Source organism: Hippoglossus hippoglossus, chromosome 9 (genome assembly GCF_009819705.1).
Source record: "Hippoglossus hippoglossus isolate fHipHip1 chromosome 9, fHipHip1.pri, whole genome shotgun sequence".
NCBI lineage: Eukaryota > Metazoa > Chordata > Actinopteri > Pleuronectiformes > Pleuronectidae > Hippoglossus > Hippoglossus hippoglossus.
The window spans coordinates 17,491,105-17,518,474 of NC_047159.1; the positions used below are offsets into that span (position 1 = coordinate 17,491,105).

The window sequence follows — 27,370 nt, forward strand, 5'->3', positions numbered from 1 at the left end:
AGCTCACCAAGCGAGGGAAACTTCCTCCCTACCCAAGCTCTACCAACCTTCAAGCAGGCCTGCCTGGAGCAGACTGCTAAAACCTTCCAAAAGGCAGTGACGCGAGAGCCTGCCTAAGAACTTCAGCACAAGAGCTGCATCGCACAGCAGAACCACAAAAACAGGAGCCAGGAAACCAGCAAGATGACTTCACTGGACTTCAAACAGCACATCAACCTTTTTCCCCTTTTCATGGACGGGTAACACAACTGGGCTTAATAATTATACTAGGCTAAGCAAAGACTGTTTATTCTATTCCGTGTGATGTTTATAAGTTTGATTTGTGTTGCTGGGATATTTTGGTTATAAGTTATTTGAAAGTTAATGTTAGTTATGTTATGCTCTTCACAGTCTTTATTTGCATGAAACTAGCTACTGGTGCCCCGAGGTAACTTTAATCAATTAAAGTTATTTAATATTAATATTTTTAATATTAATATTGAATATTTTTTCTGATAACCAAATTTATTGAATGCCCAAAGGCACACCATTTAAAGGTGTCGCGCTTAATGTATCGTATGCACAACAGGGCAAAACTGGAGACGCTTGAGATCCCGGGAATACGACATTAGGCTACTAGAGGCTTTCATCTCGCTCTGTACTAAAGACCAAGATTGTGGACATCATCTACGCAAAGATCGACCAACATCAGGTGAACTGACAGCTTTAAAACATGAAACCAACGCAACCATCTCAGCCGTTCAGAGAATAATGCTTATTTAATGAAATAAACTCGAGGCATTGTCTCATTCAGTTTTGTGTTATCCACAGATTCCATTATTCCAAATCAAAGCTCCACAAGATGCCTCCAGACATATCCCCACAATGTGACAAATGCAATACCTCAGAGAACAAATCTATGGAGGAGATTTGTTCTCTGTTCCAGGAAAGAGGGATACTGGACACTTTCTCTGATATTCTTAATCCACATTGAACCTGATCCTGTCCTAATTGTGCAGGGAGCCTCGGATGTTACATCTGCATTAAGAAGAGCCCCCCCCCCCACCTTGTCTGTTACCTAAAAAACGATCCACATGTTGACTGTTACTGTTCTTCACCTGATAAGATGCGTGTTTTTTTGAGTTTATATTGGACACTGTTGTATTTTCTTTAAAAAAAGACAAATATACAAATCAAAGGACTGAATGACCTCCATTAACCTTTGAACAGAGGAGCTGTATTGTACCATTGTCCCCATCTTTGTTGTTTTACAGAGAAACACCACATAGCAACAGCAGCTAGGGAAGCAATGTGTGTCAGTATCCATGGTAACAGTTGCTTCCTGCTTGAAGTGACAAATGCATCCCTGCTCACCCTCCAAAGAAACCAATGTGACATCATGCATTGAAGGGCATGGCAGAAAATGGATGTGGCCATGTAAGCACTTATTTCTTACCTGACACATTGATGCAGCAGCAGCTTGATGCTTCAGGAGTTTTCATACAGCTGCAATAACAGGCTTGTCCTGCTGATGTCACCGTTTTCACTGTAGACAAACATGTACACTTTTTGTGATTTCCGTAGCCATGCCTTTGTAATGTGTGCACAATGTGGTTTTGCATTGTCTTGTTGCAATATGCATGGATGTCTCTGGAAAAGATGTCGTCTTGAAGGCAGCAGATGCTGCTCCAAAATCTTTATGTACTTTTCTGCATTGATGGTCCCATCACAGAAGTGTAAGTTACCTTTAACAAGGCCACTGACACAACCCCCTACCATGACAGACCCTGGCTTTTGGACTTGTTTGCTATTAACAGTCTCGATGGTCCTTTTCATCTTTGGTCTGGAGTACACAGCGTCCATTTCTTCCAAAAAAGACCTAAAATACTGACTCGCCTGACCACAATACACGTTTCCACTGTGTTATGGTCCATCCCAGATGCCTTCGAGCCCAGAGAAGTCGACGGCGCTTCTGGACACGGTTAACATAAGGCTTCCTATTGGCACAGTCAAGTTTTAACTGGCATTTGTGGATGTACTATGTATTGTAGTGCTTGACAAAGGTTTGCCAAAGTTATCCTGAGCCTGAGTTATATTTCTTATAGATAAATGACGGTTCTTGATGCAGTGTCGTCTGAGGGATCGGAGAGCACAGCTAGTCAGCTTAGGCTTGCGCCCTTGCTCTATATGCACTGAAATTCCTCCAGATTCCTTGAATCTTTTGATGATGTAATGCACCTTAGAGGATGAAATATCCAAATCCCTTCCTATCCTTCTTTGAGGAGCACTGTTTGTAAACATTTCAATAATTTTCTCACACATTTGTTGGCAAACTGGGATCCTCGGCCCATCTTTGCTCCTAAAGAGCTAGACCTTTCCTGGATGCTGCTTTTGTATCAAATCATGATTACAATCACCTATTGACATCACCTATTTCAGAAACTTGATTTTTTTATCATTGTAACTCATTACTTGCCCTAAATTGCCCCTGTCCCAACTTTTTTGGAATGTGTTGCAGGCCTGAATGGCAGGAATGGATGTATATTTACAAATAAAATTAAGTTGACCAGACAAAACAAAAAATATCTTATGTTCATACTGTCTGCAATGAAATACAAGTAAAATTAAATTTAGAAATCACTGCTGTCTTTTTTTATTTGGATTTTCCGTACCGTCCCAACTTTTCTGAGTTCTGTAGATCAATTCAATGACAGTCAAGTGATGTGGACACAGAAAAAAGTGCTTTTTCCCCCTTATTTCTTGAAATATTAGGACTTTTCACTCATTAAATTACGACTTAATTCCAGTAATATTATGACTTTATTCTTGAAATCTCTTGATTTTTTTCTCTTCAATGTGGCCCCAATACTCACCTTTTCCAAAATAAGGCAGTTTTGAAGAAATTCAGACTGTTTTTGAAACTCTACCTGGACGTTAAATGGAGGGGGGGGGGATTTGTCAGTTCTATCCTGATGACATCTTTGAGACTGAGTGTTGTAATGAAATTTATTAGAAGTCGCATGTTATGTTGTAAAAATAAGTTTTGAGCAATGATTTAAAGATCGGTGAGTTGGCGAGCCTAATCTCATCAGGCAGGGAGTTCCAGAGCCTTGGGGCCCCTACAGAGAAAGCCCGGTCACCATGAGCAGCTAGCCTTGACCTAGGGACAGCCAACAGGGACAGGCTGGTCGATCTCGGGTTACGACCTGGATTATAGGGAGTCAAGAGCTGCGAAATTGAATGTTGGAGCCAGCCCATGTTGAGCTTTAAAAGTTATTAAAAGAATCTTTAAATCAATCATGTATTAGTTTTTCTAAGTACGGGAAAGATAGAACTGATTTGATTTTAGAAATGTTTCGAAGATGAAAGTAGCACAATTTAATGATTAGATTAACATGTGTTTAGAAGTTCAGATGGAAATTAAATGTGACACCAAGATTTTTAGCTGTAGTTTTAATATTGGCTGCCAGGGGACCAAGAAATGATAGGGGTATGCGCATAAAGTGAAAGAAGACAAAAGTCGAGATCCTACTAGCAACCTTCCCATTGCTGAACGACTTCTCTACCACCTGAAATCACTGTTACCACAGCAATCAAACAGGACTAGTTAGAATCACGCACTTCGCCATAACCCTCGTTTGTGTTAAGTTACCGTTTTGAAACTTCCGTCTATAATAAAAATCTTTTCATGTCAGATTTGCCGGTTTTGAACAATGGTCTGATGAAAATAGATTACAGTGATAGATTAAAGTGTTGCTTGGTAATGTCATCCCTTTCCTAACCAGCTTCTTAACAACATCGATTTGGTTTATGTTGTTGCTGTTATGAAGTGACGCAGCGGGGTTAATAAGGGTTCAGGCTGAGGTTGCGAGGCGAGGCGTGGTGTGTTCACGTCATCGGGTTAGAAGATGTGCGAACACGGATCCGCTGGCGGGTTCGTGTGGCGGGAAGGCAGATCCGACAACATTTCTTTCCAGATTCAGGCAATCCAGGTTACGTGTGGACGGGCCCTTACTTACTTACTTACCAAGATCAGTCTTGTACAGCCAGGGGGAGTATTTCCCCTCTGACAGCCAAGCTGGGTCAAAACCTGTCATCCGGTGGTGACTGGACTGATGCTTGTCTGGGGCAGGGCGTGCAACACTTGGGCTCTTTTCTGTACTTGGACCCGAAGCAGGAGAGCTACTCCGGCTGCTACTCGCAGGAGAGTGAGTGTTGCCATCTTCACCACCCTGGGAGCGTTTAAAAAATGCGGATATTTTATCTGCTTTTCAGGTGGTTGATGCGACATGTTTTCCGATGGATGCTCTCTGTCCGCTGGTGGGACTGTGCTCACCTGTGTGTGCGCGCACGTGTCAGTGTGTGTGTGTGTGTGCGCGCACGTGTCTGTGTGTGCGCGTGTTCGCATCGGGATGGAACTCCGTGCGTGATACAGAGAGCAGAGGAGAAATCTAAACGCGCGACCATGTAGAGACAGAAATGACATGCCGTCGTGTAAATAAGATAAATAACATAAGGCCATTTAGTTTGTTTAATAAAAGAGCAAGCTATAGACCTGTTTTATAGGAAAGGTAACCTTAAATGACTTATGTTGAGATCTGGCGCTATATTAAAAAAATAATAATAATAATAATTAACTTGACCTTCCAGGGGGGGGCGGGGGGTGCCGTTGGGGGGGCGGGGCGCCACCCTAATATAATGGTAGGGGAAACACTGAGCTACGACCACTGGGCAGAGGGTGTGCTTGCCACATGCACTCACACACACACACACACACACGACTTCATGCTATGAGATGTGAAAAGAGCTCATGGGACCAAAGCTTGGTTCTAATGTAGCAGACCCCCCCTGTGCTCCCCCTTCTCCCCCCCTCTTTCCTGCATGGTCCTCCTCACACACTGGCTGCTTTCACACCAAGAGGACAACCTCTGCGACTCATCTTCTTATTTTTTATTCTTTTTTAACAGTTGTGACAGAAAATGGTTACAGAAAACATTTCATGCAGACTTTTTTTTTTGTTTGGATGTGGTAAACTGGAGCTCCCAGAGTGAATCCACACCCCTTCAGTAGAAGACACGTATATGCGCGTCCTCATTTAAAGCGATAGCATTTCTACCGTTTAAAGAATCTGCTCAAAGAGGAGAAGAATCTGGACATTCTGCCGGGTTTTTTGGACATGTGGCTTTCCATAGAGGCGGCGATTCTTTTCTCGACCTCTGGTTCTTTTCGATAAATGGAAAGCAGCAGCGTTTCTGGACAGTCCCACATCTTACACAGGTCCTTGAACACGGCCTTGTGGAGGACATTGATTATATCTGGGGACATGTCTAAGTCAATGTCTTGGACTTCGGGCCATGTTTTTTCAAACAGGTATTGAGTGAGGTGTATTGATTCGTCACACAAGTTCACTTTGGACTTTGCATACACTCGAGTGATGAACTGGTCGATGACGAGATTGACATACATCTTTTTGCGGGGCTCTGCCCGTTCCGTTGCACTGTTGATCTCTGAGACCGGAGATCCTACGATGGGCTCAATCTCCATTAAAGCGGAGGTCACCCTCTTGGTGTAGTCACCGGCCTGTTTTGAGAACCACCAGTTCATCAATGGCAGGAAATTGATCACTCTCTCCTTTATGTCCGCGAACATCTTTTTGTGGGACTTAGGAACAGACACTTTCGTGACTTCAGCTGGACTCCCCACTAAAATGTCAGTTGTGACGTACCTATAGAGGACATCAGTAAGGACGGGGGCGTTTGCAGGTGAAACTCTGTCCTTGGTCTCTGTCAGAAGCAGAGACTCCACACTATCCATCAGAGACTTGACTGACTCACTGCTCGGGACTTGGGTCTCCTTACTGAACTTCTGCCTGACTTGTGTCCCCATCTTGAGCATCGATGCTGTGGCCAAAAACTTTGCAAAAAGCTTCTTGATCCTCTTCCCCACTCCTTTCCAAAACTTCTTGTTGCTCTTTGAGGATTTGGAGCCTCTACTCGAATCAGATGATCTGACACTCTCCTCTTCACTAATTATCTGATAGATTTCATCTGCAGCAGCTTTAAACTCCAGAGAAGATTCAGATATCAGCCCACTCAGGTCAGATTCGGACATTTCGTCCACAAAGGGCTCGATGATGTCGCTCACCTCCTTCCCGATGATTTCCTGGACGGCCTCACTTGTCCTATAGTCACTGCTGCGGACTGATGATTCTGAGGATGTTCGTCTGTCAGAGCGAGAACTGGGTGATGAAGAGTCAGTGCGTGAAGAGGTTGGTTTCCCCCTAGGGAACTCGTTTATCAGCTCAAATGTCTTTTGACTGCGTAGTTTCGGCTTGAACGAGCCCTCGATGTCGCCGGCAGATTTCTTCAACACTTTGCAAACACAGTTGACCATTTTCTCAAGTTTGTTGGCTGTGGTCTGGTGACACTGTGGCAGTCTGGTGGAGCATCCGCTGGTGGAGCATCCGCTGGTGGAGCATCCGCTGGTGGAGCGCTCAGACCGGCGGGAATTGACCCTCTCTGTCATCTCCTCTGCAACCAACTCAGTGAGTTGATCCAAACTCACAGACTTTTTTAAGCTGCCCGGTGCTAAACTCTGACGGAGAGCGTCTCCCAGACTGGACTGGACACTCTCCGCAGTAAAGGGAAAGTCGTTGTGTCCATGTGCTGTGATCAGGTCTGAGGACACAGACAATGTCATGTTCAGAAGAAGTTCTGCCAACAGAAACCTTGTGACGTTGTCTGGTGTTTCTGATTTTAACAGTTCCCACTGCTCCGCAGTCAACTTGGTATAAAGATCCTCAATCTGCATGCGAATAGTTTCAACTGTCATGCTGGGAAGCTCCAATGCATTAGACGTATCCATGGTGAGTGTCTGTATTGCAGTCTCCTCCATATCTGGGTTTAGGTCTATTTGATCCGTTTCTTTCCACTTAGCGCTGCTGACCAAGGTAGTACAAAACGCCCTTGATATGGAACATGAAGGGTATCTTCTTCCAACCATAAGTCATAGACACATCAAAGACATGATAAAGAACCAAAGACAATTTTAAAGATCTCAAATAATGTTGAAGATTACAGCCACAAAAAGATTGACTCTAATACAAAGCCCGGCCTCTTGTTCAAAGACATTGTTATTTTAAGGGCGTTTTCAGTCATGAATTGCGGAGGATGTCCGAGCCTCTTCTTCTTCTCTGTTTGGTTTATTGGCGGGTAGCAACCAACATCAAGGTGCATTACCGCCTTCCACTGTGTGTTGAACCCCCCCGCACAAAATATTTCATAGAAGAGTCAGTGGAGCATGTAATGCTTCACTTTAATAAGTGTGTTCGAGAACGAGAAAAGCTCAAGAGGAAAAGTGCAAAGCAGAGAGGAAGAACTAAGCTTGGAAATAGTAGTTATGCTGCTAAAACCTTTATCTTGATGTTCTCCTTTACACTTGACATCCATTGCACTTCTGTCCGTCCTGGGAGAGGGATCCCTCACATGTGGCTCTCTCTGAGGTTTCTACGTTCTTTTTTCCCTGTTAAAAGGGTTTTTAAGTAGTTTTTCCTTACTCTTGTTGAGGGTTAAGGGCAGAGGATGTCACACCATGTTAAAGCCCTATGAGACAAATTGTGATTTGTGAATATGGGCTATACAAATAAAATTTGATTGATTGATTGATAGTTACCTTTGGAATAGGGAGTATGTTCCATTAGCTGAGGGAGACAGGATTGGACAAACTGATTTAATATGAGCTAGATAACTCTGATATACACTCCAACACAGGAGGTTGTCACCCACCACTCAACTGAACGAAGGAGAAGCTATCAAATATCAAGGGTAATAAGAGATACGCTACCGAATGGGGAAGAAGAGGAAGTAGGATATTGACACACACAGTAGAGGGCGGTAATGCACCTTGACGTTGGTTGTCACCTGCCAATAAACCGAATAAAGAAGGAGAAGAAGACTTGGGACTGGAGTTTCTCTGGCGATAGTCTTTCACACGTGAAGAACGCAGCAGGAGGCCCTGGGCTCAAACTCTTAAATTCAAGGAAGCACAACAACGAGAAACAGAAAGTAAATCTGGACGAGTTGTGTTTCATGCTGGACTTTTCTTAAAATAAAAATTTAAAAAACAGATCAGAGATCAGGAAGTGTGTGTGTGTTGTTGTGATGGACACATGTTTGAGTAGAGTAGAGAAGCTGCTGTTAAAACAAACCCACATTTCTTCATGAGTACTGGCAGAGAGGTCTGTGGATGGAAAGCTACTGTTGGTCCAGTGTGTGGAGTTGTTGCAGGGAGTTGGTGGGCGTGTGTCCGCCTCACTCTTTGTTGTTGTGGTTGTTGTGTATGTGAAAGTTCAGTGTTCAGGCTCCACGTCAAACAGTTTGTATCTGCACTCTGAAATCAAGGTTCAGGAATTTAAAGGAAATAGCTACAGTGTTTCCCCTAGGTGGACACGGACCCAAAAACTTAAAGGAATCATGATGTTCATGTGTTTCTTTTAATGACAGCAGTCAATATAGCATCTGAACAATTTTTGAACTGTACATTGAACTAAACATGAACGGAATTATCCACAAAGTGCGCAGCTTTTGTCACTGCAGTGTATTTTTCTGGGCTTCTAGAAGAACATTTCCAGAGCCTCTTGGTATGAGAAGTCAGAAAGGTCTGGCCCATTTATTGAGATCTGCATGCAGGCTGCAAGATGGTCTCCTTGCAAACAGAGCCTCCTCTGTGTGTGTGTGTGTGTGTGTGTGTGTGTGTGTGTGTGTGTGTGTGTGTGTGTGTGTGTGTGTGTGTGTGTGTGTGTGTGTGTGTGTGTGTGTGTGTGTGTGTGTGTGTGCTGTCTGGGAGTACACACACACACATTTTCCCTCGCTCCTGGTATTTCACATGATCGTTGCATCAAAGTCTGATGATTCGCCAAAAAAGAGGGATTTATTATAACTCCTCTGTGCATTGTCCAATCAACCCCCAAACCTCTTTTACACGATCACAGTCCCGCCCTGATCAGATCCATATGTCAATATCGCCTGCTTGTTTTATACTTTGATGCACTGCTCCTGGCTGCTTATCAATATACAGCTCAAATGACCTAAGACATAAGACCATGGTCAGAATTGTGACATTTCTTCAAACCATGTAAACATTGAGGTGTGGCAAAGGTGGATCCTTTGCCAAAGGAGACAAAGTTGTCATAACTCCACTCTGCAATGTGCAATCATCACCAAAATACTCACCTATGATCAGAGTCCCACCCTGAACAGCTCCGTTTGTCAAAATTAACTCAGGGTCACCTACGATCAGAGTCCCGGCCTTAACAGCTCCATATGTCAAAACTAACTACGCCACCTACTGATTCGCCATGAAACAGGACGTTTTTTTAACTTCACTGCACATTGTCCCATCAGCCCCAAATTGCTCAGGCTTCATCAGAGCCCCGACCTGAACAGATCTATTACTCTGTATGTAGTGATAGCGCCACCTACTGGCAACAGGAAGTAAGCCTCGTTTTACAACTTTAATTTGATTTACATTAAATTTTCACCGTGTGGCCGAGACACAGTGTGGAGAGCACTGACCACTTTCATAGACTCAGTGTTGGAGTCAGATTTTTTAATTGAAAACCATATTTAGTAAATTATGACAGATGATTGTCTGACTGATTTTATTAATTGATGAAAAAGCAGCCATGTGCAGTCATACAGAAAATTGTGGATGTGATGCATTGAAAAGCATTGAAATGCATCGTTGTGAATCAAATCATTGACTGCTGAATAGTAATCAAATTGTGAGGCTAGTGAAGTACTATTCATTAAGCTGAGAATTCCTTTTTGTCAGTTTGCTTTAATGTCACAATGCCAGTGGTCCTTCGATTCCTTTGATGTCTTAGATTGTTGCAAAGGTGAAAGATTTATACGATCTGAAGAGAAACAAGAGTGTTTTTGACTGAAACAGATCTATTGTATGTAGTGATAGTGATAGCACCACCTACTGCCAAAGAAAGTAAGCTTCTTTTACAACTTTAATTCGATTATATCAAATTTTCACCATGTGGTCTACACTAGATGGCGTGGACGGTAATGAATGATTAGTGGGCGTGGTCCAGCGCCGCGTGACGGACGGAGGAAGTGACGTGTTTATACTTCGTGCACAGAACGCACGCAACAAGGAGCCGTTTCGTGCTTTACCTGTTCGCAATCCAATGTGGCCGCATCAGGTCCCGAGACCGCAAGTGCTCGGGTCCGCACAGTGCTGCTCGCAGCCTTAGTTTTTAATTACAACTCAATACATTGAGTTGCTACTTTTGTGTCAGAATCAACTGTGGACAAACACGTTTTAAGTTGTTTGAATATTCTATTTAAAACGGAGGGTTCTATTTTAATCTCAATCTTAAAAGTGTTGTTTTAGGAGCATATGAGTCAAACAGGCTTGTCTTTAATCTTTGAGGTTTGGGGTTTTCAGTGATTCCGACCCGGGCAAGACCCCAGCAGCCTCAGCAACCAGAGCCAGCGCCACCGCCTCCATCACAGCAGCCTGTGCTGCCCAATCAAGCTCAGACTCAACAGCAACTACAGAATGGTAACATCCTCAAAACAATAGTTTTTATTTTTTTATTTTTTTATTTATGAAGGATTGGATCATCTGACTCTAGGCCACCTGCAGAAACAAACATCACTTTTTTAATGTCTCGTGTTTTTGTTGACTACATGTTTATCACAGAGTCCTCACATCACCTGATATCCAGAAAGGAGTCTGGACAGCTTTGTATGTATCACCTGCATGTTTCCCCTGCCCTAAGTGCTTCATGGTGATTCTAATAGAGTACCCAATAGAATCTGAGAGTCATCTAGTCCTTAAGAGAAGATTGTACACTGGAAATGTCTGCCAGATACTATTCAGAGCTGTGGTGTGGTGGTGAAGTAGCACAACAAATCCATCCAGCAGACAGGCTTTCTGGGTATTAGACGAGGAGTAAAAAAAAAAAAAGGTTTGTGCTGCTGTTTGACTGTGCTGTCTCTTATCAGTCTGATTTCTGCTGAGTCACACAAGCACACGTGGAAAAGCCTGTGGCACTCTGCGATGCTCCTCCAGGCTCAGATGGCAACAATGACCTTTTTCTTTGTCCTCCATTCCTTCCACATGCTCACTGTCATTTGATGAACTAAGAAGAGAAGGAGGGAAACACCATGTCCCCCCTCCTCATCCCCTCAGCTGCCCCTCCGCCTGCCTCTATAACTTAATAACCCTTAAGTAGTGACGTGCTGCCACCCTGTTGTAGAGCTGTGTCCCAGTGCTGACCCAGCTCATCTACTCCTCCCAGATTAGAGCAAATTATTAATCCCTCTGCTCTGGTAGTCTAGGCTCTCAGTGACTGGTGCCAGCAGGCTTTGGTCTGCCTTTGCAGAGGGAAGCTGGGCTGCCATGATTTATCAGATGACACTGATCGTTATGAACTCTACTCACCACTATGCTGATGGAGGAGTGGGGGAAGTGTTTGAGTCCACAAAAACTTCAGGAGTTTCAGGGGTAAACTTTGTTGCAGCAGAATCCAATATAATTGAAGTAACTGGTGAATTATACTTCAGACGTAATAAAATAACAGAAAAAACATTGTATTTTAGGCCTAAAAATCAACTGGAAGTGGCTAAGCTAGTGAACGTAGCCACATGGTGTAGTTGTATGGAGGCATGTTATGATTTTGCTGTTTTATTACGTCTGAAGTATAAGTTGCCGGTTACTTTAATTGTATTGGATTTGGCTGCAACAAAGTTTACCCATGAAACTCCAACACAAATCCTGGTCTGTGCTTGAATACTATCACTGTTCTACTTTATTTGGAAATAGGCCAAGGTTTCCCCCTTCTGTTTGAGTGAAGGCCGCCTGAGAGAAAGGAAAGATGCAGTGAGAGAAAGATGCTGCTCAAGTCAAGTATGCAGATCGAGGAAAAAGAAGAAATGGATTGGAAGAGGCATGAGAGAGGAAGAGACATATCTTGAAAGAGAAGCTGATGGCATATTGGCAGTGAAAGGGAGCAGAGTTACAGTCTCTCTTGTCTTTATAGCACTGAGGAGGAAATCGAACTGTGTGAAAGAGGTGGAGAAACTGCAGGAGAAGAGAGAGAGGCGTCGGCTTCAGCAACAGGAGCTCAGGGAGAAGAGAGCTCAGGTACAACAATACCATTCAACTTTCTGAATTTATTTAATTAATCTTGATCATCAATCAATCATGGTACTGAGATGATATCCTGAAAGACATTAGATGATTTTCTGATCAGTGAATACATCTCCCTCTTGTCATTTTTGTTTCAGGAGGTGGATACGACGATTCCTAACTATGAGATCATGTACATGATCCGAGATTTCCGAGCCAGTCTAGACTACCGGCCACTGACCACATCAGATTTGGTGAGTAGACTGTTTCTTTTTTTTCTTTCTTGGTTGTTGCATGTTAGCCCTCAGTCACAAATAATTAAAAAGTCCTTCTCTGTTTCACCAGATTGAAGAGCACAGAATATGTGTTTGTGTGAGGAAACGTCCACTCAACAAAAAAGGTAAAGTCTTTTATCTTTGTGAGCAACTGTTACACGCCATATTTTATTAAAAATAAAAGTATTATAAGTCTTTTTTTTGCTGTTTTGCAGAATTGTCCATGAAGGATTTGGATGTGATCACCATCCCCAGTAAAGATGTGGTGATGGTGCATGAACCTAAACAAAAAGTGGACCTGACTCGCTACCTGGAAAACCAGACATTCCGCTTTGACTACGCTTTTGATGACAGCACCACCAACGAGATGGTTTACAGGTTTGTAAACTTTACACACCCTGTGTAAAATGGTTCGATGTTATATCTTTGGCAGGAGGAGTCGTGAATGGATGTGTGCTCTGTGTTTCACTGCAGGTTCACTGCCAGACCTCTAGTGGAGACCATCTTTGAGAGAGGCATGGCCACTTGCTTCGCCTACGGACAGACGGGCAGCGGAAAAACACACGTGGGTTACATTCAAGGAAAAGCCAAAAAACACATTTCTTAAAAAAAATGAAACCTAATTTTTCCTATGAGAGTTTGGAGGAATTTTATTGCCTATAATTTCAAAATATCACTTATTTTGCTCTGTGTTCTGTATTTTAGACTATGGGTGGAGATTTCTCTGGGAAGAACCAAGACTGCTCCAATGGAATTTATGCGTTAGCTGGTAAGTCCGTGAACCATGTTTTCTCAGCTAATTTGTTGTGTTCTAATGATGGAACTTGTTCAAATGTAATTAAGGTTGAATGTTTCAATCTCTCATCTCTTTTCTTGCAGCTCGGGATGTATTTCTCCTGTTGAAGAAACCCAACTACGAGAAATTAGATCTACAAGTGTATGCGACCTTCTTTGAAATCTACATTGGAAAGGCAAGTGATGTGTTATTAGGTCTAAAATATTTCATGATAAGGGTATTATCCCAATAATAACTGTTCTATTAATGTATTAAATATTTTTGAATTTTTCATATTGATAATATTTTAACTTTATTTTGTTTATTTAGACAGACAAGTTTTGCTCTGTACTTAGTTGTAACTATTAATTCTACCTTAATAAATAATACTCACCATGTTGGGGTGTCAATCAGATAGTTACTGCATCACACATGGAAAAAACTGAAAAGATTTAGGAGGCACTGGATTTACACAACATTATCATGTGCTTAATATTAACAAAATATAATTTAAAATTATCGTCAATATCAGATAATCGCCACAGCACTTTATGTAATCATTAGTTTTTGTTGTTTTGCTGTGTGTACCTTTAGGTGTTTGACCTGCTGAATCGTAAAACTAAGCTGAGGGTGCTGGAGGATGGGAAACAGCAGGTGCAGGTTTTGGGGCTTCAGGAGAAGGACGTGAGGTGCACAGAGGACGTCCTGAAACTGATAGAAGTGGGAAACAGCTGCAGGTATGAAAACAGAAACTCAGGCAATCTAGTTGTAAGTGGTGCAATGTCACGACTCCGAATGTGTTATTTTTCATTAAATATTATCATGATCATATTTTTCTGGCTGCTGCACTTTTCTCTGCACCCTTGTTTGCCTTTTGTTCATCTTTATGTCTGATTGCTCTCTCTCCTAGAGCATCAGGGCAGACATCAGCCAACGCTCACTCATCTCGCAGCCACGCCGTATTCCAGATAATTCTTCGGAGGAAGGGCAAGATGCATGGCAAGTTCTCCCTCATCGACCTCGCAGGAAACGAGAGGGGCGCTGACACGTCGAGTGCCGACCGCCAGACGCGGCTGGAGGGAGCTGAGATTAACAAAAGCCTGCTGGCGCTGAAGGTCTGTAGGCGGGGAGGGGAGTAGCTCTCTTTGTAGAGACTTGAGCGTTTCACTTTATTTCATAATCACTCAATTGCTTTTTTAAAACACTCCCTTTCTTCATGATTCAGGAGTGCATCAGGGCTCTTGGCCACAACAAGCCCCACACTCCATTTAGAGCCAGTAAGCTGACCCAGGTCCTTAGAGACTCCTTCATTGGGGAAAATTCACGCACATGCATGGTCAGTTCTCTTGTTTTTATAAATAACGTGTTGTCTCACCTCTGCCATACATGACATTCATCTTAATGATACTCTCTCTTTATCTCCACAGATTGCAACAATCTCTCCTGGTCTGACATCCTGTGAAAATACACTCAACACACTACGCTACGCCAACAGGTGGGAATATGTTGATGTACCACAGTGATTTCAACAGTGCCTCTTTGCCACAGAAACCGATGGAAATTATGAAATTAGAGCTTTTATAATTCTGCTATAATCCCCAGTGGTTTTTGTGTAGATGTAAATTAGTTTTACAAATGTTACTGTGAGTTCCTCTACCTACCCTCAGTAGTTCTAACTCGTGTCCCCTCTCACTTCTCTTTTTCCTGCTTTGTTCCCCTCTCTTCTCTCCGGCCTTCTGCTTGTCTTCATTTGCATGTGACACTTTTCATCCTTCTCCTTTGCTTTCATTTGTGTCTTTTTTTAAATCTTAAATAAGCTGTGGACATCACTGTTTTCTCCTGAAGAACAACACAACCATATGTCAATGTGGGTGTGTCCTTTATTTTTTCTGTGTGACATCATCAGTGGTGAGGCCTGATTGGTCGGGACATCTGTGAATATATACAATACAGTTCAAAACTGGACTTTGTGAGCTTATGGATGTAGCCACAGTTTTATGATTCATTGATGACTTTCAGAGGCAAAGTTCAACACTGAATATCTTTCTTCTCATGCTTGCTTAGGTTGAATATTTATCTCAGCAAGGTAACACCACCAGATGACCCCGGCCAGAACACGCTCCTGTCAGTGTTACCTCGGGAGCTTGAGCTAACTGAAAAAATAATGTTTTACAAAGTAACATAGTTACTAATATCCTCAGCGTTTCCACTGCTCTCTCCTCCGTTCTCCCCAGGGAGAGGGAAAGCTTGTCGCAGCCTCTGGAGGGAAAATAATCTGCAACTCTGACCAATGTGGTCATAAGGCTACAGGCAGCAAGCAGTTTGCAAACTGATATGATTCAATGAAATGGTTCTATAGCCGGTAACCTGCGCAAGCAAGAAGATAAGGGCACACTGATACCTGGCCTGGGATCATCTGGGGTCACACGTCACTTTGTTTTTATAAATATTCCACCTATGCATGCACATAGTCATTCAGTGAACACTCCCTCTGATGCTCAGGAAGGATGAAATAGAAAACTGTGAAGCCATTAAGTAAAAGTATCAAGCATGAGCTTTTGGGTCAAATGCTAATCGGGTAATCCCTCTCACATGATCCTGATTAATTACCACTGTACCTGCAGGTCAGGTCCAAGGTGCTAATATCTTATTAGCTGGGTGAGGCCTCATTAAACATGAGCTCAGTCTTTAGGTGGCATGTATTGGATTGAATTGTATTGTACAGGTGGACCAGACAATCTTCCCACAGTGTGTGGACAAAGAAATTATATAAACATTTACAGGACCAACAGTCATCTCTCCCCATGCATGATCTCACTGCTGTCATGATGCTGTCATCCTGTGCTATTCGTGAACGCTTTCGACCCGACCGTTAACGCCGCACCTCCAGATCAAACGGCAGCCACGCTCAGAGTGGGTCTGCGCCGCGGGAGACTCTGCCTGACCAGCTCATTGTCTTTTCTCTGCAGAGTCAAGGAGCTGACTGTGGACACCAACCAAGTGATGGAGGGTGGTCGACCCAACATCCACGCTGTCAATCAGCTGGATCTTTTAGATGAGCAGTGGCTGAGTATCTCGCCACAGAGAGACGACCTCAAACTGCTCTGTGAGCAGAATGTAAGTATTACGGGTATGGATCTAATCTTATATCAAGTTATATGAAACATCATATCACATATTAGTATACAGCAAATTCTAAATAAGTAATTCATGGACAATTGAGAATCGGAATTGACATTGTCAGTAATGTGCACTGGAATCCAGATGTGTCTGTCGGATGTTCAGTTTTTGTTGATAGTGAAGTCATGTGAACTCCTGTAAATGTTTTCCAGGAGGAGGAGGTGTCTCCCCAGCTATTTACCTTCCATTGGGCCATGTCTCAGGTAGTGGAGATGGAGGATCAGGTCCTCGAGGACCACCGAGCTGTTTTCCAGGTAAGAGCACTGAAGAAAACTTGCACTGAGGCCCCGCTTTCACACCTACCTTGTACGGTGTGAACCTTTCCACTTTTTAACTAAAACACCAGATGTGAAAGGTGCCCAGGAAGTTGCGACAGCATTAAACAATCGAAGAAGGAAAAAGAAGTGGAAGCAGCTCGCAGGATTGCTTGCTGTCTTTGCCTCAGACGATATCATGTGCGAACGACATGGACGCTCATTTTGCTGGTAGTCGAACCATGATGATATTACAGTGGCAACGAAGTTAACGAAGTGAACCAGTTCATTGATTTTTTCCATTAAAACAGAAAGACTAAATTTGAATGCCCTTCATTCAAAAACGTACAGAACACAATGTCTGAATTGACAACACACAGATGTCAGATGCACGCCCATCTAAAAACCAGTCAATACCAGGTATGGGTAGACGCAGCCCACGTAGGTGATGATGACAAGACTAACCACATTTCGATAAGCTTTGTCCGATTTTATGTGTGAAGACGCCCTAAATACTACAGCTCGCCTCTTTATGACTTTTTATGTCCATATATGAAGACAGTATATCCCATGTGCTTTTAGGTATGCAAATAAAGCTGGACTAACACAGCCATGTCTTACCATTAGTATTAATAAATGCTGTATATTGTTAAACATCAATTTTGACATCACTCATCATTTTAGAAACTGTGTGTAACAAAGGAGTTGTAGTTTTCATGTTCTCTCTGAATCAGCTCACACTGGTATCATTTGTAAAGGCTGTGCTAGTTAAGAAGTTGTTCTTCTGTGTTGCTGGTTGGATTTCATTAACTAATGAAGCACCTTTCTCTGTGAGCAGGAGTCGATCCGGTGGCTGGAGAATGAAAAGGAGCTGCTGGAGATGACAGAGGAGGTGGATTATGACGTTGAGTCGTACGCCACTCAGCTGGAGCAGATCCTAGACCAGAAAATAGAAATCATCATCGAGCTCCGAGGTATGAGTCCAGTCGAGACACATTTCGATTACGACCCGCAAACACGAATCACTTCTGTTTTACAATGATGTCTCTTCCTCTCTTCGACAGATAAAGTGAAGTCATTCCGCTCTACTCTCCAGGAGGAGGAGCAGGCCAGTAAGCAGATCAATCCCAAGAGGCCACGTGCTCTTTAGTGACTGGAGGCCAAAGAGATTTAAGTGGCACATTCAGAAACGTAACCACTAGATGTTTGGCACAACTCGGGCTGTCAAGAGCAGCCGTGAAACAACATTAAAAAAAGGACTGTCTGATGTATCAACAGGCTCAAGGAATCTCATTTGTCATGATCCCTCTCCTCTAACAGAACTGGCTCCTCACTCAATATGGTCTTGTAAGAAAACTCGGGAAGGAAAATAGTTTGTCCTTCTTTCGGTAGATTTTTGTTTTAGACTTCTTTGTACTTTCTTTGAACAGAATATTTTTTGACCTGGCTAAAGAAGAGATCTCCATCAGTCGTGTTTTTAAGGTTTACCGCAGTGAACCAGTATTTAATTAGTGGTTGTCCCTGGCTGACATGTCTGCATGTGCACTCAGTGATAGCGTTTGTACACCACTGTCCTAAGATTTCATGCTTTGACTCCTCAGTTGTAAAGACATATCTCATAAGCGATCTCTTCTTTTATTTCCTCCCTTCTGCAGTGTCGAAGTTCATAAAACGTATTTGAAGCAAGAAAACCCGTCCAATAACTAATGCAAGAAATTCAATAACTTCTCACAAAACTTTCTTTTGTGTCTACACTCAATAACACGGTGAATTACGTCAAGCCAAATCAAACACGTAGAAATGAAGAAGGCCCAGTAGCTGGCTTGGACTTTCCCGGTGGGGGCACAACTGGAGACGCTCAAGATCCCGGGAATACGACATTAGGCTACTAGAGGCTATCATCTCGCTCTGTACTAAAGACCGAGATTGTGGACATCATCTACGCAAAGATCGACCAACATCAGGTGAACTGACAGCTTTTAAACACGAAACCAACGCAGCCATCTCAGCCGTTCAGAGAATGCTATAAATGCAATAAACTCGAGACATTGGCTCATTCAGTTTTGTGTTATCCTCATATTCCATTATTCCAAATCAAAGCTCCACAAGATGCCTCCAGACATATCCCCACAATGTGACAAATGCAATACCTCAGAGAACAAATCTCCTCCATAGATTTGTTCTCTGTTCCAGGAAAGAGGGATACTGGACACATTCTGATATTCTTAATCCACATTGAACCTGATCCTGTCCTAATTGTGCAGGGAGCCTCGGATGTTACATCTGCATTAAGAAGAGCTGGGCTGTAGCTCAGGAAAATGACCGACACCCTTCACCTTGAAGAAATAAGGTTCTCCCTGAGGAGCAGAGTCTCAGTGTGACAGGATTTTGCTGCCACCCCCCTCGGCTGTTACCTAAAAACACTATCCACATGTTGACTGTTACTATTCTTCACCTGATAAGATGCGTGTTTTGTGTTTATATTGGACACCGTTGTCTCTCCTCATTAGAAGGTTTTATTGTGAAAGGGTTTCACTGGAAACACTGATGTATCAGTCTATCTTGACAGCCTCTGGCGGCCAGAGCGAGTAACTACATCTCTACATTTGTCAGCAGCAATAATGAAGATGAATGGCTGAACCACATCATGCACTGGACATAAATGCATGGCCCCTCAAAAAAGGGTTTTAATATAAAATGTCACACATTTGAAAGCACTTAGACGTACTAATTAGTTGATAAGATAAGAAGCAACAGTTGCTGCCCTTGTCTGAAGTATCAACTCAGTGAAAAACAGAAAAACAATAACAAGAACTTGTGGCCAATCTTAATTTATTGTGAGCTGCTGCTTAATTCCAGTAATATTAGGAGTTTATTCTTGAAATCTCTTGAATTTTTTCTCTTCAATGTGGCCCCAATACTAAAAGAAATTCAGACAGATTTTTGATTAGAATAATCATCTATTACAGATTATTTTTGATGGATGACAAATTCTCTCACACACACACAAAACTTATACAGCCTCCATCAGCCAAAAGTTGTCCCAGTCCCAAAAGTTAACAGTCATCAGGGTAAAAAACTCAATATGAGCTCTTTAAATGTTTCTTCTACATATTCTTTGTGTTTCAACGTGGGAAATTCAGTTCCTCCAAGCAAATCTCCAGAAGAAGAACGAGGAGTCAGACTGTCTCTTTTCTTCCCACTCACATGACCACTAACTTCACCCCCCCCCCCCCCCATCATAAAGGCTGGAGTCATAAAGCTGCTTCATTTCTGTCCCCTCTGCCATTTAAGAAAAGTGGATTCCTGCGGAGTTGAAGGCGTGCAGCAGTCTGAGGATGAAGAAAAATACCCACGATTAAACAAGTCAAATCAGTCATTTTGTTACAGGTAGACTCTTTGGTAAAAAGAGATTTGAAGAAGCTTACACCATGAAGTCATCGATATCCATGGACCGGGCTCTCTTCTCACTGAAATCTACCTCCTGCAACACGCTCTCAATCTTCTTGGCGATGCTGAAGTCTGTGGGCACTTCCTGTCAAGTTGAAGCACAAGACTTTAGATTCAGACAAAAACTAGGGAGTGTGTGACAAGTGGCCGCATTTAGTCAGAATCTCACATGGCTGACAGAGCTGTACACTGGGATATTCACTCACCACATTGTGCACAGAGCAGTGAATTCTGTAGTTCTTTTCCAGCAGCTGTTCCACAGCAGTTGACCTGGAAATTAGAAATCCACATTACTGACGGTGTTTTTTCCCCACACTGACAGAAGAGGCTGCAGGTGGAGTGGGAGCATCTGCAGCAGGCGGTTAGTTACTCACTTGAAAGCTGCACTGAGTGTTTTGTTTTTCCTCACGAAAGCTATTCTGACCAGGCCGTCCCACTCCTGTCCAGGAGAGAAGAGAACACAGTGTTAAATATCTACAGTTCATCTCCTGCTCTAAATACTAAGGTGGCCGAGGCGTCTCACACAAATGCATTAATAGAAAACACAACTGCAAAAGCCACACAACGGAAACGCAACATTTGTTTCATTGTCATCATCCGTTGTCGCTCACTTCCGTTGTGGTTGTGTTTCCATCGTGTGGGTTTGTAGTTGTCTTTGCATTTGAGTTTTCCATCAATGTACTTGTGTGTGAAGTCTCGGCCACCGTAGAATACAGTCTCACAGTGGGAACCATTTCAAGAAACTCTACCTGGAAGTTAACTGGAGGGGGGGGATTTTTCGGTTCTATCCTGACGACACTTGACTCCACTTTTGGAGGAGGACGGAAATTATTCTTCCCCACCTGATTGAAGGGGAAACAGCAACAGAGAGTCACGGTTGTTGCAACAGAAAACAATCTTGATGAAAGTGAATCGTCCAGAGACACTGTCATGATGTAGCGGTGTCAGAGTTGCTTTTGCACACCGACCTTCATGAGGTGGTCGACACGAGCCAGGAGCTGTGTGTTGATGGACAGGCGGCAGTACAGCTTGTCTCCCGGTGTGGCGACCAGCCGCATGGCAAACTCTCTCTGGAACATCAACACGGCACACCTGAACAGAAGTGAAACAAAAAGAGCTTCTGAATGCTCCACCTGCACATGAGACCAATGTAGTTCAAACCTCGTTTTTTTTATAAATGTTCTGACCTGAAGAAAGGTCGGTGAAGCAGGAGCTTGAAGACAAACGGTGATGAAATCTGCACAACGCATAAAGAAATGCAGAGATTCAGATAAATGCAGGGAATGATATATTGTCAGGTCAGCTGTGTGCAGGAGGAAAGCCGTTTACCTGGTAAGGTAAATTAGCCACACAGACGTCAAAGAAAGGCAGATCTGTTTTTAATACATCTCCAACTAATATTTGAAGTTTGGTCTGCATGGGCCTGTTGGAAAAACACAGCATCCTTTCATTAGATTACATTTTCAATTTCTACTCAATTGTAGACACCATGCAAATCCACAGTGTAGAGCCCGACTGATTTATGGTTGGCAGATAAAAACCAGCCGATATGAGCCTTTCACAGACAAATCAACAATGCAGAAAAGATGTGCATTTTTTTACATTTTTTATTTTCTAAAATCATGTTCTACATTACATATAAATTTTGTATTTCTTTATAGTTATTTATAATTAAGTTTATGGTTACATCTCAGGAATATTGACAATTTCTTATTGGCCCCCCAAAACACATAACGTATTGTCGGGCTCTACTATGGAGGCACAGTGCAGTTGTCTTCACTCACGTGCACTGGACTCTTTTCTGAAGCTCAGCCACCAGTCTGCCGTCCAACTCACAGGCCACCACCTGCAGGAATATCAATTACTCTTTAGAATGAACAGCTTCAGACAATGCAGGTGGTTGTAAACAGTGATGCTATAGTCTGTGTTCGCAGCCGCTCATTCAATGAGAATCTGACATGAACTCGGGTCCGGACGTTTTCTGTGGTTTGCCTCTCACACACGAAGAACACAGCAGGAGATTGTCTCGGTCAGACGCGTTCACAAAAACAAGGAACTGTCGGGAACACGCAGGAGTCAGGACATGACGTATAATTTCTGCTGCGATGTTCACGACTCTCCATCCCTGCAACTTGTTTGAGAAGTTCACATCAGCCCTCATCACCAAAAAGCTCGTGAATCTCGTCTTTCAAAGTTGACATCTTCGTCAGTGTCACCTGTTTTTCATCCTCATGTGTTTGTATTCTTAGTTTCACGTTTTGTGTCAGAGATCAACACACTCAATCGATTGCTCACAGCAGTTTCTATAAGTCAACTTTCCTGTCTCGACCTGAGAACTTGGAGCGTGGTAGCGCTTTGTGTCTCACCTTCTTAGCCTTCTCCAGCAGTTTCACCGTCATGTTTCCGGTACCCGGTCCCACCTCCAGAACCACGTCTGTCGGCCTGAGAGCAGCCTGAAACACAGGACACACACACAAATTAGGAAAACTGTGTACAATGACGATACATTTGTGTGTCTGCGGAGGTGCTTGTGTGGGGAAATTAAACTGCACGTTCACATCTCAGTGGCAGAGTGCATTGGAACAGCCTCCCACCTTTTCAATGATACTATTGACAACCAGGGGATTCTTCAGGATGTGCTGGCCGATGCCGGTGTTGAACATGATCCCTGCAACAGACAGTAAACAGGACAGTGTCAACAGTGAGGGCAGGAAATGGATTTACACAAGACCAGGAAACAAACTACTTCTACAATAATCTTATACATTATAAACAGTTTATAAACATAAATTAAATAGTAAGTTTACATTATATATTGAGTTAATATTCAGTTAATAAACAATAATAATAATAATAACAGTTGAATTGAATAATATCAAGAGAAACATGATTTTGTAGTTTTCACTTGCAGTTAATGATTGTTTTTGAATTAAATATGAGAACAAACCGCCTGATGGTAAATCAGTTTGACATTAAATATTGATTTAGTGATATAGACTCGTATGTTGAAATGTTGTCAGTTTAAATAAAGATAGTCTGAATTACTTTGTTTACCTTGTAACAAACTGGGAACGTGAGCTGAGCGTCACAACAAAACTTTATTGACAGCACGTAAAAACTCCCTTTATTGTTAATGGTGTTTGACACTGATGTGAATGTTTTGTATCGTCATGATGACGAAGATGATGTTTGACCACAGACTGTAAATAAAGAGGGTTTGACTCTTCTCTCAGCAGCTGAACGTGATGCTAGCTGTCGTGCTAATGCTAACCCCCTCCCCCGTAGAGACGAACCTTGGTTCTTGACTTCCTGGTGCTGCCTGCTTTTCTTCTCCGCTTTCACCTTCGGCATTTTTGCTCCGTTTGAAGATCCACAAACACGAAGTAGACAGTAATAGCAGATAAATCCGTGAGGGCTCCTGAAACACGTGTAAACCCTCCTTTCTTCTTCGCGGATTTCAAGCTTTCCTCTCCTCCTGTGTCGCCCTCTAGTGGCAGCTGAACGCCTCCTACATTGCTTTTAGAAACTACAAGATCACTGGGATCATCATGAGTTGGTTTTGTGTCTTTGTCTGTTCTGTCACTTGTCATTATATCTTTCAAACAAGTGAACTGAAGTAAGAACACTGCAGTGTTTGCCTCTGAAATGTTGTAGAATGGAAATATAAAATACTTTAAAATTGAATTACTTGATGTATACCTATATCAAATGTACACAGGTACTTCAAAATTGTATTCAGTTGCAGAATTGTTTAAATGTACTGAGTTAATTTCTTCCCAAGGAACCTCCACCAAGGCCCAGACAGTCCCCCTATGAAACCACCGTTAAATTCACTAGATCCAGATTTTGATTTGGATCTGCACCAAATAGCGCACACTCATAGATTTCAAGTCCCTGAACATTTTTCAAGATCCATCGATTATTCTCTGAGTAATCAATGAAAATGTGGAAAAAACGGCATATCTCGCAATATAGAAGAAAGTGAAAAACAATTCCTGGATCCAAACTGAAATGTAATGGCTTCTTTTCTGACCCCCACCACTTCCCTACACCAAGTTTTGTGGTAATCCGTCCAGTAGTTTTGTGTAATCCTAACATAAACTAAAAGATAGACAAACTGAGAATATAACGGAGGTAATAACAATTTGAATAGCTGGTTTTAGATTTATATTTTATTACCTATTAAACAATGCAACACTGAAACATAAATATGAGTGAAAAGATTCCTTTTCCTAGTCAGAGATGGGAATCTCCTCCAGTGTCATGGCGATGTCTCGAAGTTTGGGATCATCCAGCCAGTTGACTTTACAGGCCAGGAGGATGCCCTGAGGAGAGACACACGTGTCAATACACCAGCTTCCAAGTTCACTTCACTCATTAACCAGTCAGACCTTGTAGTGATAGAATGTATTTTTAAATTCTTGTACAATTTACCCTCAGGACGTTCTGTGTCATGATGGCCAGCTTTTTATATTTCTCCAGGTTCGCCTGGCCTTTCTCTAGCACTGCTTTGTACTTCTCTGTGTCCGGGTGCTCTTTCCTGGACATCAGCTCCTCCATCTCTTTCATTTTCTCATGTGTGAGGCGTTTCATCTCTACACACACACACACACACACACACAAATATTATTGACAAAGTGACTCTACTCTGTCAAAACAATAAATGTGTTGTTTAATAAAAAAAATGAATGGATGATAGTTCTGGGACCTCGTTGTTCACCATTTGTCAAGTGAACATGGAGCAGAGACAAACTCTTCAATCAAGTGAAAATTTGAAATGAACCACAGAACATACCAAGTCTCGTCTTCTGTATTTCTGTAATTTCATCTTGAAGATCTCTGGACTCCTGAAGAAAAAATTGAAATAAATCACCTCAATTTGAAATAACACTTTTATCCTAATACATGTGTCAATTTGTAAAACAGAAAACTTGCAGAGCTCCTCCCAATCTACTTAATAGAAGAAGAGACTACTTACTTTCTGAAGTTGTTTTATATGTGAACAAAAAGCCATGCAGCGATCGCTCACAGCTTTTAGTCCGCTAAAAATATAAATGTACAAAGCTGTCAATCAATATCATAAAATGTTAACAAAATAAATGTAAGAGTTGTTTCAGTTATATGAGTTGACATACTCTGCCTCTGAATCGTTTTCTTTCAGCTTTTCTCCAATAGCATGCCACATCTGCATCCTGAAAGACACCAGTCAAATCAGTTAATGTCCAAGGTTAACCAAGGGTTTACGGATTCTAGATCATATATTTTCACATTGTATTATCATATATGCAGAGAAATCCATCATTCATCAAAGAGAATAAAGGATGTTTTTAAAGCGGTTTACCTATGCAGTGTCAACATGCTGTTAAAATGATTCGTCTTGACTCTTTCCAGCTCACTGACATAATCTGGTCTGGAAACGTAGATGAAAAATAGATCCAATTTACATTGCATTACAACAATGTAAATTTTAAAATGAACTTAATCCTGTATTTGTTTTGAAGTTCTAGATCCACACCATTGGTTAAATACTCACAAGTCTCTCTCTGCTTCAGATGTGCTGCATGACCTCTTTGCTTTTCCTGTCACAAGAAAGAGAAAGATGTTAATGCTTCAATTGTTTAATTCATTATTTTACAAGGTGATGAAAAAACATATATACCTGCATTGAGCTGTACAGCCATCTCAAAACACTGGTTGGACATCTGTTGCTTTATTCTGAAAAGAGAGTGTTTTCAGAGATTACAAAGATTCCAGCTGTTGTCTCATGTCAAGAAGTAGTGTTTTAATTGGTGCGTGATCCAACTGGATTTCAAGTGGAACCTTGACCACTGCGGTTAGGATGTGATACAACAGATGAACTAGCACTAAGTCACTGAGAACTGCACGGTGAAATCTAAATTTCTGTGGGTCGCATATCTCGAGAATCATTCATCTTGTCGCCTTCGTACTTGGACATGCAATACGTTCAATATTAATAAAGATGGAATAAACAGGCAAGCAGTGCTCTTTAGCAGCGGAGGCTGGGACTCATCAACAAAAGGGACGTTGTTGATCATGACAACAGTGTTTTCAAGACAACAGCAACAACAACTGAGTGTTGTGCCTACTGAGTCAAGCTTCATAATAAACAGGCGAACAGCTCTTTGAGCAGCAGCGGTGGTGCAGCTTCATGGTTCTGTGTCCTGAGTCCTGCAGCTGGTCTTTACTTGTCATAGCTCCATTACTGCAGGTCACCATTGCTTGAAAGCTGCAACCAGCATCACCACAGGCCAAGCAAACAACCCATTGCAAAAACAGGCAGGTTTGGAACAAGCACTGCACTAGTGGTATTAAAAACAGAAGTGTTGAAGCAGATGTGAGAGAGGAACCTCAGCATGTTTGCGGGCGAGGTGTCCCGCTGTGCGTTGGAGCTGTTGGGAGCAGGACCATCATTCAGTGCCACAGCCTCCATCGTGTGTTTGAGGTCTCCCACGCTGTCAGATTGGTCCATCAGAGAGCGACGATGAAAGATCTTCACAAGGAAAAGTCCATGTCAATTCAATATTGCAGACTTACCTATTAAAAAATAAATTACTTCCTGTTATATGCTACTGAATTTGGATTAAGATCTAAGCAGGCAGAAGTATGATTGTCAGAATCTAATGAACTGGCTTTATGGGGAAACAATATTATACACTGTTAAAATAGCAATACATATATAGAAGTAGAATTATGGTGGAAGTGAAGAACAAAGTTAAGAAATACGAAACATATTAAAAGGGAAATATTTTCCCGTGGGCTGGAAGTATAACAAATAATAAATACTCAAACTACAACTACCTAGAAATTGCAATTAGGTCCAATACCCCCAGTTTAAGAAGAGTCCACCCCTTTTCAATGCAGTGTAAAGTTTAAACAAACTAATAATGATAAAAATGCACGAGTGAAGAAGTTTATTTTCTACTCACCGTTGCTGAGGTCACACTGCGGACTGATGGGAGTTGAATTAAACTATCTCACTTTGTTTAATCGAGCTTAACGTTGTCGGTAAATTGAAATCAAACACAGAAGTTAATGTGTGAGCGACTAGCTACGACTGACAAATAAAAGTTCAACATTAACTTCTCACAAGCTTTCAGCGGCTGTTCCATGTGAGGCTTTGTTTACTGTCACTTCTCGGACGGTGTTTTTTGTTTACATCCGTTAGTTTCAGAGAGATAGAAACCCGCCAGGAAGTGACGACATCACGACACACGTCTGTCAGCGCCCTCTGCAGGCCCGGAGTGAGAAGTGAAGGTGCGGTAAACATGTCAAGATTTCAAGACTTTCAAGAA

At 42.3% G+C, this 27,370-nt stretch overlaps 3 protein-coding genes across 3 annotated transcripts; 1 reads left to right on the top strand and 2 right to left on the bottom strand.

Moving 5' to 3' along the window:
* Window positions 1-10,433: 10,433 nt before the first annotated feature.
* LOC117767283 (kinesin-like protein KIF2A) lies at window positions 10,434-17,986 on the top strand. The gene is made up of 16 exons (XM_034594759.1): window positions 10,434-10,551; window positions 12,035-12,138; window positions 12,282-12,377; window positions 12,469-12,523; window positions 12,614-12,776; window positions 12,873-12,963; window positions 13,104-13,167; window positions 13,278-13,369; window positions 13,768-13,910; window positions 14,084-14,288; window positions 14,399-14,509; window positions 14,601-14,668; window positions 16,143-16,290; window positions 16,506-16,607; window positions 17,446-17,581; window positions 17,672-17,986. The coding sequence occupies exons 3-16, from the start codon at window positions 12,315-12,317 to the stop codon at window positions 17,755-17,757; spliced, it is 1,527 nt and encodes a 508-aa protein (XP_034450650.1). The 5' UTR covers window positions 10,434-10,551; window positions 12,035-12,138; window positions 12,282-12,314; the 3' UTR covers window positions 17,758-17,986.
* Window positions 17,987-19,554: 1,568 nt separating this feature from the next.
* dimt1l (DIM1 dimethyladenosine transferase 1-like (S. cerevisiae)) lies at window positions 19,555-23,527 on the bottom strand. The gene is made up of 12 exons (XM_034594748.1): window positions 23,351-23,527; window positions 22,652-22,725; window positions 22,424-22,510; window positions 21,842-21,903; window positions 21,387-21,480; window positions 21,245-21,294; window positions 21,026-21,149; window positions 20,807-20,899; window positions 20,432-20,496; window positions 20,264-20,327; window positions 20,036-20,142; window positions 19,555-19,939 (listed from the first exon to the last, which is right to left on the bottom strand). Exons 1-12 carry the CDS (start codon window positions 23,406-23,408, stop codon window positions 19,897-19,899), a joined length of 921 nt encoding a protein of 306 aa, XP_034450639.1. The 5' UTR covers window positions 23,409-23,527; the 3' UTR covers window positions 19,555-19,896.
* Window positions 23,528-24,212: 685 nt separating this feature from the next.
* On the bottom strand, window positions 24,213-27,281 carry cenph (centromere protein H). The gene is made up of 10 exons (XM_034594752.1): window positions 27,005-27,281; window positions 26,426-26,568; window positions 25,717-25,772; window positions 25,591-25,636; window positions 25,399-25,467; window positions 25,193-25,249; window positions 25,036-25,099; window positions 24,853-24,904; window positions 24,492-24,652; window positions 24,213-24,382 (listed from the first exon to the last, which is right to left on the bottom strand). Exons 2-10 carry the CDS (start codon window positions 26,545-26,547, stop codon window positions 24,290-24,292), a joined length of 720 nt encoding a protein of 239 aa, XP_034450643.1. The 5' UTR covers window positions 26,548-26,568; window positions 27,005-27,281; the 3' UTR covers window positions 24,213-24,289.
* Between the last annotated feature and the right edge of the window lie 89 nt (window positions 27,282-27,370).

Bases quoted from the DNA above. Each gene is read 5' to 3' on its own strand.
- LOC117767283 (XM_034594759.1), top strand. From the start codon at position 12,315: ATGTACATGATCCGAGATTTCCGAGCCAGTCTAGACTACCGGCCACTG. The intron at 16,291-16,505 runs GTAAGTATTACG...AATGTTTTCCAG, and splicing joins AACTGCTCTGTGAGCAGAAT to GAGGAGGAGGTGTCTCCCCA. The intron at 16,608-17,445 runs GTAAGAGCACTG...CTCTGTGAGCAG, and splicing joins ACCACCGAGCTGTTTTCCAG to GAGTCGATCCGGTGGCTGGA.
- dimt1l (XM_034594748.1), bottom strand. From the start codon at position 23,408: ATGCCGAAGGTGAAAGCGGAGAAGAAAAGCAGGCAGCACCAGGAAGTC. The intron at 21,481-21,841 runs GTGAGTGAAGAC...TTTTTCCAACAG, and splicing joins CAGAAAAGAGTCCAGTGCAC to GCCCATGCAGACCAAACTTC. The intron at 20,328-20,431 runs GTGAGTAACTAA...TCTAATTTCCAG, and splicing joins ACACTCAGTGCAGCTTTCAA to GTCAACTGCTGTGGAACAGC.
- cenph (XM_034594752.1), bottom strand. From the start codon at position 26,547: ATGGACCAATCTGACAGCGTGGGAGACCTCAAACACACGATGGAGGCT. The intron at 25,773-26,425 runs GTTCCTCTCTCA...CTCTCTTTTCAG, and splicing joins TCGCCCGCAAACATGCTGAG to AATAAAGCAACAGATGTCCA. The intron at 25,468-25,590 runs GTGAGTATTTAA...CTACGTTTCCAG, and splicing joins TCTGAAGCAGAGAGAGACTT to ACCAGATTATGTCAGTGAGC.